Source organism: Trachinotus anak, unplaced genomic scaffold (genome assembly GCF_046630095.1).
Source record: "Trachinotus anak isolate AG129_WGS33_773 ecotype Australia unplaced genomic scaffold, CSIRO_AGI_Tana_v1 ptg000016l, whole genome shotgun sequence".
In the NCBI taxonomy this organism is placed as follows: domain Eukaryota; kingdom Metazoa; phylum Chordata; class Actinopteri; order Carangiformes; family Carangidae; genus Trachinotus; species Trachinotus anak.
In genome coordinates, this window is record NW_027273867.1 from 11,812,805 (window position 1) to 11,827,985 (window position 15,181).

General features: G+C 43.1%; 1 protein-coding gene, 1 long non-coding RNA gene and 1 pseudogene across 2 annotated transcripts; 1 reads left to right on the top strand and 2 right to left on the bottom strand.

The window, feature by feature from the left end:
* The first annotated feature begins 3,368 nt into the window (after nt 1-3,368).
* Nucleotides 3,369-4,505, top strand: LOC139634609 (uncharacterized). The gene is made up of 3 exons (XR_011693996.1): nt 3,369-3,580; nt 3,659-3,741; nt 3,818-4,505. It is a non-coding gene; the product is annotated as an uncharacterized lncRNA (long non-coding RNA).
* Nucleotides 4,506-9,200: 4,695 nt separating this feature from the next.
* Nucleotides 9,201-12,191, bottom strand: LOC139634604 (biotinidase-like). Its single transcript, XM_071501171.1, has 6 exons — nt 11,748-12,191; nt 11,064-11,213; nt 10,717-10,859; nt 10,431-10,608; nt 9,733-10,317; nt 9,201-9,661 (listed from the first exon to the last, which is right to left on the bottom strand). The coding sequence occupies exons 1-6, from the start codon at nt 11,964-11,966 to the stop codon at nt 9,389-9,391; spliced, it is 1,548 nt and encodes a 515-aa protein (XP_071357272.1). The 5' UTR covers nt 11,967-12,191; the 3' UTR covers nt 9,201-9,388.
* Nucleotides 12,192-12,584: 393 nt separating this feature from the next.
* On the bottom strand, nt 12,585-14,202 carry LOC139634247 (biotinidase-like; annotated as a pseudogene).
* Between the last annotated feature and the right edge of the window lie 979 nt (nt 14,203-15,181).

The following is a 15,181-nucleotide window of genomic DNA, read 5'->3' on the forward strand; positions in this document are numbered from 1 at the left end:
CAGATCAATCCGTGCTTGTCAAGAAACGGCTTCAGGTCTCTAATTCTCGAGTCTCTGTGAATGTCTTTTCCTGCTCTTAATTCACTTTTCTCCCTCTGGAAACCTTGACTTTGTGCCTCCAGAATCCAGTATCTTTCAGCTTCAGCCAACTCCTCGGCCGTCAGCTCTCCTTGCTTCTTTTCACTTGAGCGTAAGTTGTGTGTGAATCTTTTAATCCATGCTGTGACTCTGAGAACTGTTGTCAACTTACTGTAGTTTTCCAGCTTTAACAGTGGATCTGTTGATGTTGGTTCCATGTTGTTGAGCTGGACTGTGACATGACTTGACCTAAGCTCATTCTTTACCTCTTCTTCACAGAGCCTTTCATCAGGAAACTCTTGTTGCACTGCTGAACTCAGGAACTGTGGACCTGACCACCAAAGCTCCTCTTCTCTCAGCCTTGTGACTGTCTGGCCCCTTGTAGTGAGATCTGCTGGGTTGAGTTTCCCGCTACAATGGGACCTGGTTTCTGGTGTGGTCAGGAACTGAATCTCCATAACTCTGTTGGCAACAAACTGTTTCCATCTGTGTGGTGAGCTGGAAATCCACTGAAGCACAATCATAGAATAGGTGTCAGAAAGCCCATGGGGTCGAACAATCTGGCTGAAGAGCGCAGGACACTCGTCTTTGTGTTCTATTTGTCTTTGAAAATGTCCATAAGGTGCTTCAGGTTAAAAACAAAGTCATCAGTCTCTGGCCTCCACACAAGGCCGAGCACCTTTAACACACAGCCGCTTGTCTCGGGATCCATGGCGAAGTCAAAGTCACCTTGCTGCCACATGTTCTTCAGTTCAGGGGAATTTGTAGTCCACTTACAGAGGTTCATGCTGGCGTCAGACATTATTTCCTTTGCACTTGCTGTCAGTGTGTAAGCCTCTTCAACACTGCATGAGCTAGCAATAAAGTCATCAACATACAGAGAGTCTTTCAGAGTGTTAATGAACTGTGTGTGACTTGTTTGGTATTTCTCTAGGTGATTTCTGATTGTTGCTGCCAGCAAAAACGGACTTGATGACACACCAAACACCACACGAGTCATTCTCAGCACACGCAGGCTTGTGCTCTCAGCATCAGGGCAACCAGTGAGCCACAGGAACCTCAACACGTGTTTGTCCTCTTCTGCGATGGATATCTGTAGGAAAGCCTTTGTGATGTCTGCCATGAATGCAACTGGGTGCAACCTGAACCTCACAAGGACGTTGAGGAGGTCTGGGTTCAGGTTCGGTCCAGTGAGCAGACAGTCATTAAGAGATGGGCAGCCATCCTCATGTGCAGAAGCATCAAAAACGACCCTCAGCTTGGTGGTTGCTCTGTCCTCTTTTATAGCAGCATGGTGAGGCAAGTAGTATTGGATGTAGTCATTTTCTGCTCAAACTTTGTCTTTGGTCTCTGGGACGTCTTCACATATTCCTTGTTGAAGGTAGTCATCTATTACATCATTGTATCTCTTAAACAGTGTTACATCAGCTTTCAGTTTTCTTTTTAGACTTTCAAATCTTTTCTTGGCAATTCTCAGGTTGTCTGGAAGCTCTGTTTTATCTTGATGCCATGGCAACTTGACTTCATATCGCCCTTCTTTGTAGCCGACTGACCTGTTGAATGTTCTTGAGCTTCAGTGTCCGCTGCCCATTCTTCACCTTTGCAGGAGATGCCCAGAGAGTAAATCCAACAGTCCTCCCTGGAGCTCTCTTGGTGCAAAGCCAAAGCACAACAAATTGCCTCCCTCAAATATGGGAAGATCGCTATCAGGCAGAACCCAGCACCCGGAGATTCAGTATGACACCGAATGGCCTGCACTGCCATCATACAGGAATGTCTCTTCAACCCCACTGCCACGGAGAAAGCAACCATGGACCAAGGTGACAACAAAAACTAAGAGCAAACTGCCCCAAGATGCAGGGATTCTACTAGAGAACAGATTTGCTCCACTTTCACAGGACCCAGACTCCCCCAAAGAAAGCTCATCTCCCAGGACCAGAGAAAGGTATGAGGCTAAATCGAATGCTAAAGGGCTACAGAGAAAGCTAACCACTGGGCCTCAAACTCTGATAGTGGGTGATGGAGCTGTGAATAACATAAAATGCTTTTGCAGTTAGAAAAACACCGAAGTACTTTGCTTTCCTAATGACATGGTGTCTGATGTCTCGAAAAATATCCTGAAGATTGCTGCTGAGCATCCGACACTGAAATCTCTCATCATACACACAGGAGCCCTTGATGTTGTGAAACAACAATCGGAGGTATTAAAACGAGACTTCATGGAACTGATAAACAAAGTTCAGTGTTTAAATACTGAGGTGTTTTTCAGTGGACCTCTGCCAACAGTTTGGCGAGGAGATGAGAGATTCAGCAGGCTGATGCTAAACAGATGGCTGAAAGATACATGCACTGCTCAATCACTGAACTTTATTGACAACTTCAACATCTTTTGGGAACGCAGGCACCTCTTTAAGGCTGATGGATTTTCCCTTAACAAGTCAGGAGTACAACTGCTAAGCTCCAACATTTTTTATCATCTGCGTCAGGCACCAGCAGTCTTTGTCAAGGACAAGGGACAAGACAATCCAAAACAACGGATAAGACAGTGCTCTGGTGAAGGTGCTGAGATAAGGACTGACAACGGAGGACAGCGGACTCAGAAAGAACCTGCAGAGTCACCATCATCTCCCCAACAAGTGGATTCAGCCACAACAACACAACACCAGGAGTCTCCCCTAGCCCCAACAGCCCAAAAAGGGGAGTCTCCCCCAGCCCAAACAGGAGACTCCCAACCTTCACCCCCCCCAGCCCCCACCCAGCCCCCAACTCTCTCCACCTAGTCTTGACTCCCCATTCCTGGATTTCCCTGACAGGATGAAGAGCTTCGGAGTTGGAATCCAACTAATACCACGCCACGATCCCATATTTTCCCCCATTAATCTCCCACATCATCCACCCCTTCCGTCCACCCCACCCCCTCCCATTCCACCACGCCGGAAGCCACCTTCGACCAAAAGTCACCAAGCCCCCCCACCCCCTCTGAATCATCATATCATTGAGTCTGACTGATATGTGCCAGGTCCAGGCTACAATACTGATATCAACAATGTTCTTCCCCAGGAAAAGTCAGGGCCCTATGGATTTCAGGCAGCCTTTTCAATCCCTGTGGTGACGGGTAACAGAAAAGTGACCAAACTGGTGAGAAATAAAAAGGGTTCAATTAAATCTACCAATCTAGTGAGTATAGCTTGTCAACCTCAAAACTCACCAGTGTCTCCTGTTATCTCCACAAGGTTAGCTCTACTCAATATCAGATCACTAGCCAACAAATCTTTGTTTTTGTAGCCGGAGGTTGTTTCCCTCCTGGCCACTACATGGCACTAGGCCAACTCGCCGGGCACCCTGATTACTGGGCGGCGCCGTGCACACTGTTATATACAGGTGTGTGGGTATACCTGACTCTCTTTTCTCCTCCAATCTCCTGTGGTGGCTGTGGTCTGGCGTGGCAGAGCCCGTTTGTTTGGCGTGGCCGCCATCGAGGCGCACGATATCCTCTATACAGGTAATGCGTTCTGCCATTTCTCCTTTTTACATGGGTGCGTAACGGGCATATTGGTGATGCAATCTCCGCTCTTTGTAGCGTGTAGCATGGCCGACTGCTGGGGCCGTGGGAGACGGATTGCTCCGCTGGAAGCCCTCCAGGTCCGCTAACTCGTCCGTTTGGTAGGTCGATGTTGTCTGCCTGTCCATCGAGTCTGTCACTCAGTTCCCAGCTGATTATTGTAATGTGTATTTGTAGGCTGCCATGTAATTGGGCCGCGGCCTGTTGGGCTCTCACTCTCCCCTGGGGCCTCATCGCTACATTGCAGGGTGAGGTGGAGGCAATTTGTTTGGCCCGCTATCGGCCACCACTCCCTGGATCTTCGCTGCTGTTTTGGCTCCCGTCTTGTGGACAACTGTGGCGACACCTGTTTTAAACAATTTTGTGTACATTTGTCTTCATTGGTTGCCGTAATGTGTGCCAAGGGCAACATTTATTTAGGTTATATTTTGTTTGTTAGGAATTAATGTAGTTATTTGTATTTCTTTGGATTTGGTTTCTTTTGTTTTGTTTTGTTACTTTACTTCAATATTTGTTTGTCCACACCAGTCTGTGTGGCCCATATGGCATGTTTTTATTAATGCTCCTTTTTGTCATTGGTCAGGTGCTGTGGGCTGAAGGCGGCAGTCCAATCCCTGGTGGCGGTGTCTTCTTCACGATTTCCTTTTGCTGTGTGTGAGTGTGCAGTGTCACGGGTGATTTGTTTTAGGATCCCGTCCCCCTTTTTGGTTTCCCCTTGCCGCATGGTAAACCCCAGCCCTGTCCTCATCCTCATTCCCTGCCTATGTGCTAATTTTATCGTATTATTGTGTTGGGCTGGTGTGCAACTCTTTAGTTTTGTTTCTATATGTTTTTGATAGGTTTCTTTTGTAAAATAAAATTCTTTTTCCTTAATTGAAAACTGTCTCTTGCCCCGTGGTATATTGAGAACCTGTGTGGCCTTACTCCTTTAATAAAAGAAAAACACTTACATTAGAATTTCCTGGGGGTGAAATTTGTCGCAACCGAATAAAGAAAAAAAAAAGAACCCGACCTCTCTCGCCACCCCACATTCGTAAATGACATCATTATGACCTATAATCTAGATTTCTTACTTCTTAGTGAAACATGGCTGACTGAAAGTAGCTGTGCTACCATTCTCAATGAGGCAGCACCAATAAATTTCTGTTTTATGAATAAGTGTTGAAGTGGTAAGAAAGGCGGGGGAGTTGCTGCCATTTTTAAATCTGTATTTCAGTGCAAGGAAACTATATTTGGTGATTTTAGCTCTTTTGAATATCTGTTTTTTAGTAAAGGGGGACCCAAAAGTTCTCTTCCTAATTATTTATAGGCCACCAAGATACCCAGGAAAATTCTTTGATGAGTTTGCTGAACTGCTGTCAGTTATCTGCGCTGACTATAACTTTTTTTATCATAACAGGGGATTTTAACATTCACATAGCCAATAATATGGACACCAATGCCAAAGAACTTTGTTCTCTTCTTGACACTTTTGGCCTCTTCCAACATGTGAAAGGGCCCACACACACCCAAGGCCACACTCTGGATTTGGTTATCTCTAGAGGTGTTGACATTACTTCTGTTGATATCAAGGACTTGGCTCTTTCTGATCATTTCTGTGTGTTCTTTCACTTACAGATAACTCAGAACATTCAGTTACTCTCTGTGTCTGTTAGGAAAAGGTACATAAATGAGAATACCAGTGTTAAGTTTATGGAGGCTGCAGCCATGTTGCCAACTGTGAGCGCAAAGACAGTTGATGAACTCCTGGATAATTTAAACTGCAAAATCTCAAATGTCATTGATACCATTGCACCTATTAAATCTAAGATGACCTTGACCAGGCAAAAAACACCATGGAGGAACACTTTGATGGTAAAGGCTCTGAAAACAGAATGCAGGAAATCAGAGCGTAAATGGAGAAAAACTAAACTTCAAATTCACCATGACCTCTACAAACAAAGTCTTTGTAATTTTAACCATGGGTTATTCAAGGCTAGACAGCAACACTTTACTGAAATGATTAATAAGAACATCAACAACACTCGTGCCCTGTTTGCTGTGGTTGATAAGCTTACAACCCCCCCAAAAGAGATAGTTTCAGAACACTTTTCCACAGAAAAAAGCAATTTGCTTGCTTTTTCAATGAAAAAATTAAATCTATAAGGCTAAATATCAACACAAATCAGCAAAATAATGCAATCATGCAATCCCCAAAATCACCTAGGAATAAATCAACTGTAATGTCAGAGTTTAATACAATTGACCAAAAAACCGTAGAAGAAACAGTTCAGCATCTTAAAACATCGACATGTTGTCTGGACACAATGCCTTCTGACTTTTTAAAAACTATTGTAAGCTCTGTCCAAACAGATCTGCAGCAAATAATAAATTGCTCACTTCAATCAGGCACATTTCCTAAACCCCTAAAAGTAGCTGCCATCAAGCCACTCTTAAAAAAGAGAACATTTGATGCTACCATTTTAACCAAATACAGACCCATCTCAAATCTTCCCTTTATAGCCAAGATTGTTGAGAAAGTGGTTTTTAATCAACTCAGCAACTTCTTGAACTCCAGTGGACTCTGACAAATTTCAATCAGGCTTCCAAACTCACCACAGTACAGAAACAGCTCTTATTAGAGTGTTAAATGACATAAGGTGGAACACTGACTCAGGCAAGGTGTCAATTCTGGTTCTGTTGGATCTCAGTGCTGCGTTTCACACTGTGGATCACAGTATACTGTTGGACAGGTTGGAAACCTGGGCAGGACTCAGCGGGACAGTCCTAAAGTGGTTCAGGTCCTACTTGGAGGAGCAGAGTTATTTTGTGACCGTCGGTAGTTATCAATCTGATCGAGTGGCTATGACATGTGGAGTTCCTCAGGGGTCAGTCCTTGGACTCCTTCTGTTCAACCTGTATATGCTGCCTTTGGGTCAAATTCTGCAGAATTCTAATGTCAACTATCATAGTTATGCAGATGACACACAAATATATCTCGCACTGTCTCCAGATGACTGCAGTCCAATAGAGTCATTGTGTCACTGTTTAGAGCAAGTCAAAAATTGGATGAACCAAAATTTCCTTCAGTTAAATAAAGAAAAAACTGAGGTCATTGTTTTTGGCAATAAAGAGAAGAGGGTTGCTGTCAGTAAACACCTTGAGTCACTGTCTATAGAAACCAAGACCAAGTCCGAAACCTCGGCGTGCTGATAGACTCAGATCTGACCTTCAACAGCCATATCAAATCAGTCACCAAATCAGCCTTTTATCAACTTAAGAACATATCCAGAATTAAGGGTTTCATGTCCCAAACTGATCAGGAGAAGCTGATTCATGCTTTCATCTCCAGTAGACTTGATTACTGTAACGGTCTTCTGACTGGACTCCCCCAAAAAAGTATCAAACAGCTGCAGCTCATTCAGAACGCTGCAGCTTGAGTTTTAACCAGAACAAAGAGATCAGATCACATCACCCCAGTTCTTAAGACCTTACATTGGCTCCCAGTCAGCTACATAATAGATTTTAAAGTTCTGCTACTGGTCTACAAATCACTGAATGGTTTAGGTCCAGAATACATGAATGACATGTTAGTAGAGTATAAACCCAGTAGAGCTCTGAGATCTACAGACTCAGGTCAGACAGTGGAGCACAGAGTTCAGACCAGACATGGTGAAGCAGCATTTAGTTGTTATGCTGCACAGAACTGGAACAAACTACCAGCAGAACTGAGATCAGCCCCAACTGTAAGCACTTTTAAATCCAGGTTAAAAACATTTCTCTTTTCATGTGCTTATAGCTGAGCTCTTTTTAAGAACTTAAAACTCTATCTATTTTCTTTTACTTTAATTTTTTGCCCCTGCTTTTAACTCTGTGTTTTCTTTTGTTTTTATGCTGTTTTATGCTGTTCTCTTTTGTCTTTATGTAAAGCACATTGAGTTGCCTTGGTATGAAATGTGCTATATAAATAAAGATGCCTTGCCTTGCCTTGCCTTGCCTTTGGAATTGTGGACAAAAAGCTCAACCTTTGTTTCATCAGACCATAACATGTTTTCCCACATGCTTTTGGGAGTTGATGTTTTTTTTTGTGCAAAATTTAGCCAGGTATGGATGTTTTTCTTCTGCGGCCCTACCCCATAGTCCAGACATATGGAGAATAATGGAGATTGTTGTCACATGTAGTACACAACCAGTACTTGCCAGAAATTCCTGCAGCTCCTTCAGTGTTCCTGTAGGCCTCTAGGCAGCCTCCCTGACCAGTTTACATCTTGTTTTTTCATTAATTGTGGAGGGATGTTGAGTTCTCGGTAATGTCACTGTTGTCCCATATTTTCCTCTACTTCTTGATGACTGTCTTCACTGTACTCCATGGTATATCTAATGCCTTGGAAATGTTTTTGTACCCTTCTCCTGACTGATAACTTTCAACAATGAGATCCCTTTGATGCTTTGTAAGCTCTCTGCAAACCATGGCTTTTGCTGGAGGATGCAACTGAGTAAATGTCAGAAAAATCCTATTAGGACAGCTGAACTTTATTTGGGGTTAATCAGAGTCATTTTAATTGATGGCAGGTCTGTACCCAAAAAGACTGAATGCTATAATTAAATCAAAAGGTGCTTCATCAAAGTATTAGTTTAAGGTGTGCATACTTATGCAACCAGCTCATTGTATACTTTTTTAATTTTTTATGTTTTCCCCCTGACAGATTTGTTTGTTTTTCCATTGAATCGTACAGGTTATTGTGGGAAAAGTTTTGAAATTATTTATCATGGTCTAATGTTTTTACATCAGAAAAACCATCATTTTAACAGGGGTGTGCACATTTTTTATATCCACTGTATGTGTCTTGTCCTTTGCCTACATCACTCATTGTTGACTAAAACTGTGTTTGGACTGTACTCTCTACGTGTTATGCTTTTCCTTGCATCTTACATTTACCCAAAGTCTTGTGGATAACACAACCTTGGGTACCCTAGATAAGGATGAGAAAGATGGCTCCAACTAGACACTAACAGTCGTAAGAGAAGCTTCAACCATTGTCTAACAAAGCAAGGTTGTTATGACCTGATCTCTTGGAGTGTGAGTAAGGCCTAGAAAATAAAGATAGAAGACCAGAGGGAGAAAAATGTCTTCACAAAATTAAAACTTTTTTTTTTCCTTGGTCCTCTCATTCCTAGGTTACACTCCAGCATTGGTCTGCACTTCCAACCTTGATGCAGCCAACTGCCTGGTCCTTTACCTGTACTTTCTCTTCACCTGCACACACCAAGCCCCGCAATTCTAGGCTGTCCAGCCAGTCAAGCCAGCCAAGATATTTGTTTTTGATTTATTGTTTGTATATGACAGATTAGAAATGTGTAACAGCTCAGTAGTTATGACTGGGTAAATTGAATTCCATATCTCTCTGCTGACACACATCTATTTCAAAGTGAGTAATTCTAGGGCTGCAACTAGAATGGTTTTCATAATCAATAAATTGTTCTTTTTGTTTAGTTTTTTTAGATTAATAAATTTATTGTTTTCTCTATAAAATGCAGAAAATTGTGAAAAATACTCTCCATCATTTCCCACAGCCAAAGGTGACATCCTCACGTCTTTAATTTTACCAACAATGTTTAACTAAAAGATATTAAGTTTACAATCATGCTTGACAAAGAAAAGCATCAAATCTTCACACTGAAAAAGCAAGGACTACATTTTGTCATTTTTGCTTAAAACTGACAGTTGATCACTTGATCTATTAATCAACTAATCATTGCAGCTCTTGTTCATTCATTGTCCAGGTGGTACATTCGCCCAAACAGAGAGGCAGCAACCAGGCCACCAGTCATATTTGAATGTTTCATGGTCATTGTGCCATCTACAGTCTTCTCCAGATGCTCTGGCTGCTCCAGGACCAAATGGCTGGCCAGAACTGATGGGTACACATATCTGGTCCCAAACTTCCCCTCCAACAGGAAGTCCATTTTAGTCTCAGCCTCTTCTACTTCCTGTCCACAGGAACCGGCCTCCAAACCTGCACAGCGGACTAATGCACACACCTGTTGACAGAAATATGATGAATGTGACTCATTTACCAGTTTTAAATATTTAAAGTTTTTCTCAGTCATACCTGCAGGGCATAGCGTCTGTAACCAAGATGACTTCCTGCAAATGCTCCCAATGCATAGAGCTCTTTACTGCTCCCCTGTGGTAATTGTCGGTATTGCAGGTGACAGCAGAATGTGCCATCACACACATTTAGTTTGCCCTCTGTCTCATTTAAGATGGCAAACTTATATGGGTCATTCATCATGGATGAGATGAAAGAGGGAGAGACAGCAAAGTCATTGTCAGTATGAGAAGAATCAAAACAGTTGCCCTGGTGACAGTGAACAGAGTCTGTAGCTGTAGATGGTGTGGCCCTAATTACCCCCTCTCCCAGGGCCACACTCTGTAACCCACACAGTGGGTCTAAGACTGGCACCCTGGCCACTAGCAGCCTACCCTCCTCTGGATCTCCTTTCTGGGCATGGTGGTAGGTGGCAGAAAAAGGGGTGTAGATACCACTTCCTTTCATTCTCATTCTGTCATAGCGAATGTTGGCTGCTAGTAGGGTGACATTAGCACCCAGGCTTAAAGCTCGCTGGAAGAGGATTGAGTCCAGCAGGGGGAGCTTGTTCATCCAGGCTGTTGGGAAGATCAGCTGACGCACACCCTGAAAGAGGTGCAAAGAAAGAGGCTGAACGAGATAAAGAGGAGATAAAGACCAAACACAGCAAAGTTAGAGTTGAACACACATTTTTGTTGCTATGTGTGTATACTTTTTACCATCTCCACCAGGGTAATTGTGGGCTCGTGAAACAAGATGTCATAGCAGATGATGAGGCCAAACCTCCCAGCAAAAGGTGTATCAAATGTTATGATCTCAGGTTGTGGTGGTGTGTCAAAAGCCCGCTCAGCATACAAGTTCTGCTTATGGTAGCGTGCCACCAGCTGCCCATTGGAGCTATATGAAAGGAGATACTGTGAACACTTCACGTAGACTAGGAAACTGTGTATTTGAACACTTGCTGGATTTCAGCTTAACTATTTCTATTTTAAGGTTACACTGCACCTGAAAACCACATTGGTGTTGAACTGCCAGTGTCCATCAGAGGGACAGTTGGAGGAATTCAGGGGGCAAGGCTGCAGGTCAGCCATGTTGGCCACCACGTAGAGCTTGTAGCGACGTGCCATGCAACTCAACCTCTGGAGAACCTATGAAACAGTCACATTTGACTGTAATTAATATTGTGAATGTGAGAGAGTTGTATTGCTTGATGGAAGGTGCTAGGCAGCCAAGTGTGGTCTCCATGTCCAAGCAGTCTCCATCACAGAAGTTTGTTATGTCAGAATACCATAGAGCAAGACCTGAGGAACTACATGCTCACATGCATCAAATCTAATTATATGATTGTTCACCTCAGTGTTGTTGTATCTTTCTGGCTCGGTGCAGGGATTCCAGCTCTCCTGCTGGGGGTCTGGAATAGTTTCTAGGTAGCCAGAGATAGATGATCGGCTGAAGTTGAAACCTTGAAGACCATACTCGGGAAACACCAGGATCTGGACACCCTGATGGAGAGAGTGTGACAAGATTCATTAATGTAGCTGTGACTGCCAAGACATTAAATATTCTTCTTTACAAGACCATAATAATAAAACACTCATGACTAAGTTTGAAACGTGAGACATGAAACGAATTTGCAGAATTACTTTCCTTCATAAATATACGTCACTATCATTTTAAGGAATAACCATTTTATTGAATTTTATTTTCAGTACTTTTAAGGTATGCCAGTTCTGTTTTACTTCTTGAGAAAAGAATACTGTCAGAAAAAAATATTTAACACGGACAAACAAAAACTGTAACTGTGTATTGAATTTGACTTTGAATTATCTTTGTCAATTTCTTTGAAGTCAGTTTAGTTCATTCTGAAGTCTTTTCTTGCACCTGACAGAATGAGCTACCTTATGTTCAAGTATATCATTTTGAAGGATATGGGTACTGGATAAAAAGAGAAGTTATTTTTGAATTACAGAATCAACAACATTGTTTCTTTGACTAAAATTAAACAATTTTATAACTCTCTCCTGTCCTGTGTATACCTGTTGGGCAGCAAGGGCAGCCTGCTCCTCATAGATATCCAGGTTTTTCTGCATATGTTGCAGTGCAGCAGGGCGGGACAGGGTGACATGAGGCTCTGGGTCTAGAATAAAGTGGTGCTCGTACACAGCAGCAACATAAGTAGAACCGGCAACGTGTTCTGTTCGACCAATGGCCGATGTGAAAGATAAAGTGACAAAAACAACAGCAAAGAAATACATTGTTTCTTCTTTGAGAGACGTGAATGCAATAAAACAGACTGACCATTTATAAGGGCCTGTAGGGCCCTGGACAGGTCAGAAGTCCAGGTAAATAGAGCTGATTCAGCTGAATAATTTTCTGTTTGCAAGAGATAAGAAACTCCCTTTTTACGAAATAGTGAGTTTATAGATTCTGGTAATGGCTGAGTACATGTCAACGGGTTCCTTGTCCGTTGAAGGCAAAATGAAGAAACTGTCTGTGGTTTGGGGCCACCAGCACATGGAAATAAGTGTTCTTCCTGACACAGCCTGGAGAACATCCCTTGAGCTAAGCATGTGAAAACAATAGAAAAATGAGGATTTCAAACACCTGAGATCTAAAATCAGGTGAAAGCCCCAATCCTTTGTTTGAAACAAGGAGAAAAATCAGTTGAATGCTCTCAACTGAATTAAACTTAGCCGACCATAATTTGGTACCCTTTTTGTGGGGATGTGGAGATGTTGTGGGGAGAAACGGGTGGTGACTGGACTAATGATGAAAGAGGAATGAACATATTTTTTAAATTTATTGCTGTTTTATATGACAAAGTACAAATTCATAACAGCTGAACTGTCATTACTAGTTTTGGTCAAGACATTTTTTAAATCAGTTTTTTTTTAATGTATTTCATTATGTCTCTCCTGACACACACATCTATTTTAAAGCAGTTCATTCATTGTCCAGGTGGTATATTCATCCATACAGGCAGGCAGTAACCAGGCCACCAGTCCTATTTGAATATTTCATGGTCACTCTGCGATCTACAGTCTTCTGCAGATGCTCCAGGACCAAATGGCTGGCCAAAACTGATGGGTACACATATTTGGTCCCAAACTTCCCCTCCAACAGGAAGTTTTAGTCCATCACACACATTTAGTTTGCCCTCTGTCTCATTGAGGAACACAACGGTGAATGGGTCATACATCATGGTTGAGACAAAGGTGACAGAGGAGGAAGAGACTGCAGAAGCAGTTTTGGGATGAGAAGAATCAGAACAGCTCTCTTAGTCTCAGTATCCAGAGGCCATAGATGATGTGGACTCAGCACTAATTACTTCCTCCTCAGTGGCCACACTCTATCCCACCCACAGTCTAAGACTGGCACCCTGGCCACCAGCAGCCTGCTCTTCTCTGGATATCTTCTCTGGATTTGGTGGTTGGTGGCAGAAAAAGGGGTATAGATACCTCTTCCTGTCATGATCAGCTGGTCGTTCCAAACATTGGCTGCTACGAGGGTGACTGTTAGTGTCTAGATGGAGCACCCAGGCTTAAAGCCCTCTGGAACTGGAGTGAGTCCAGCAGGGGGAGGTGGTTCTTCCAGGCTGTTGGGAAAATCAGCTGACACACCCTAAAAGGTATGGTAGCGTGCCACCAGACCTACATGAAAGAGGAAACTGTGAACACTTCACATAGACTAGGAAACTATGTATTTGTGCACTTGCTGGACTTTAAGACGGCAGTTAAATTCTGGGAAAGGAAATAATATGGATCAATATGGACTACACTGGTCAGATCACACAAATCATGTGTTACTATACTGGATGACTGTCAGAGACAGTATGTAGTTCCTGGATATGTGTCCTGGGCCTGAACATGAGGTCAAGACCTTATGTCGACAATGTCACACGTGTGACCTATGTGACACAAGGAGCCCGTCACCAAATCAGTCATCCTCTACAGAATCTTCTCCTCAAGATTCAGAGTGGCAATGTACTCAGAATTCATAGAATATTAGATACATTTGGGACTCTGGTCCTATTGTGTTCTTCTGACAGATAAAGTATCTGATACCTGGATGACCCATAACTTAAAAGCCACAAGGAATCTGCACTTAATGTGCAGTGGTTGCAGACCAAAGGAGCAGACAAGACGGCTGTTGCCACAGTTTGAGGGGTGGCCACATTATCCTATAGAAGTGGTCAAAGGTGTACAAAGAAGCCCAAGTAGCTGAGGTACAGATGTCACTCAGTGCATCACCCTTCAAGGCAGCTTTCAGGCACCACCACATCAACCCACAACCCATGGGGATGGACACTGGGGTAGGGTGCATTGCAGACCGGGCGATAGGCAAGGGTGGTGACCTGGGTGTGTGGATCCCCGGTGTCACACACTGGTCCTAGGGACATAGAACATCACCTCTCCAGTGGGAAAGGAGCTTGAGCTGGTACGGGAGGTGGAGCAGTACAAACTAGATGTAGTTGGGCTCACCTCTACGCATGGGCTCTGGAGCCAAACTGCTGGAAAGGGGCTGGACTCTCTCTTTTTCCAGAGTTGTTCAGGGTGAAAGGCACCGAGCAGGTGTGGGAATACTCACAAGCACCTGGTTTAGCACTGCTGTGTTGGAGTTCTCGCCTGGGGAAGGAGAGGGTTGCCTTTATGCGACTGTGGGTTGCAAGAGGAAGGCTCTGACTGTTGTGTTCGCTTATGCACCGAATAACAGTTCAGAGTATCAGGCCTTCTTGGAGTGTCTGTGCGGTGTCCTGGTTGGTGTCTGGCCTGGGGACTCAATAACTCTGCTGGGGGACTTTAACGTTTATGTGGGCAACAATGGAGAAACCTTGAGGGGTGCTTTGTTATTGGACTTCTGTGTTAGCCATAGTTTGGCCATAACAAGCACCATGTTCAAGCATAAGGTAGCTCATAAGTGTATAAAATTGCCTTTTTAGGAGCAAGCAACTTTCAGGCAGAGGATGAACACTAATTGGTGCAATGTTTGTAAAGGTAAAGTAACGAATGAATAAAGATATTTGTCTTTGATTTATTGCAGTTTGTATTTGACAGTGCACAAATGTGTAACATCTGAAGTGGTCTTGGTCAGAGCAGTTCATTTTTTTTAAAATCAGTTTTCAAATGTGTTTTATATCTCTCTCTTTGCACACATCTCTTCCAAAGTAATTACTTCTAGGGCTGCAACTAACAATTGTTTGTTGGCCTTTTTTGTTTTTAAAGAATACATGACATGGCAGTCATTAATGAAGTAAACTGGTGTCACACAACAACTGATGTAGGCTACTCAGTATGATTGGTGTAATCTTGAATTATCCAGAGTGAATGGAATTTTGGTTACATAGCTATGCTCAAGCCTAAATGTCTGGATGACAAAGGCAACAGTGAATCAGCTCATGTTGGGCTGGTCCCTCTGTCCAGCCTCTCTCAATGTCAACCCATGGTTGATAACATAGTCAACAAACATTGCC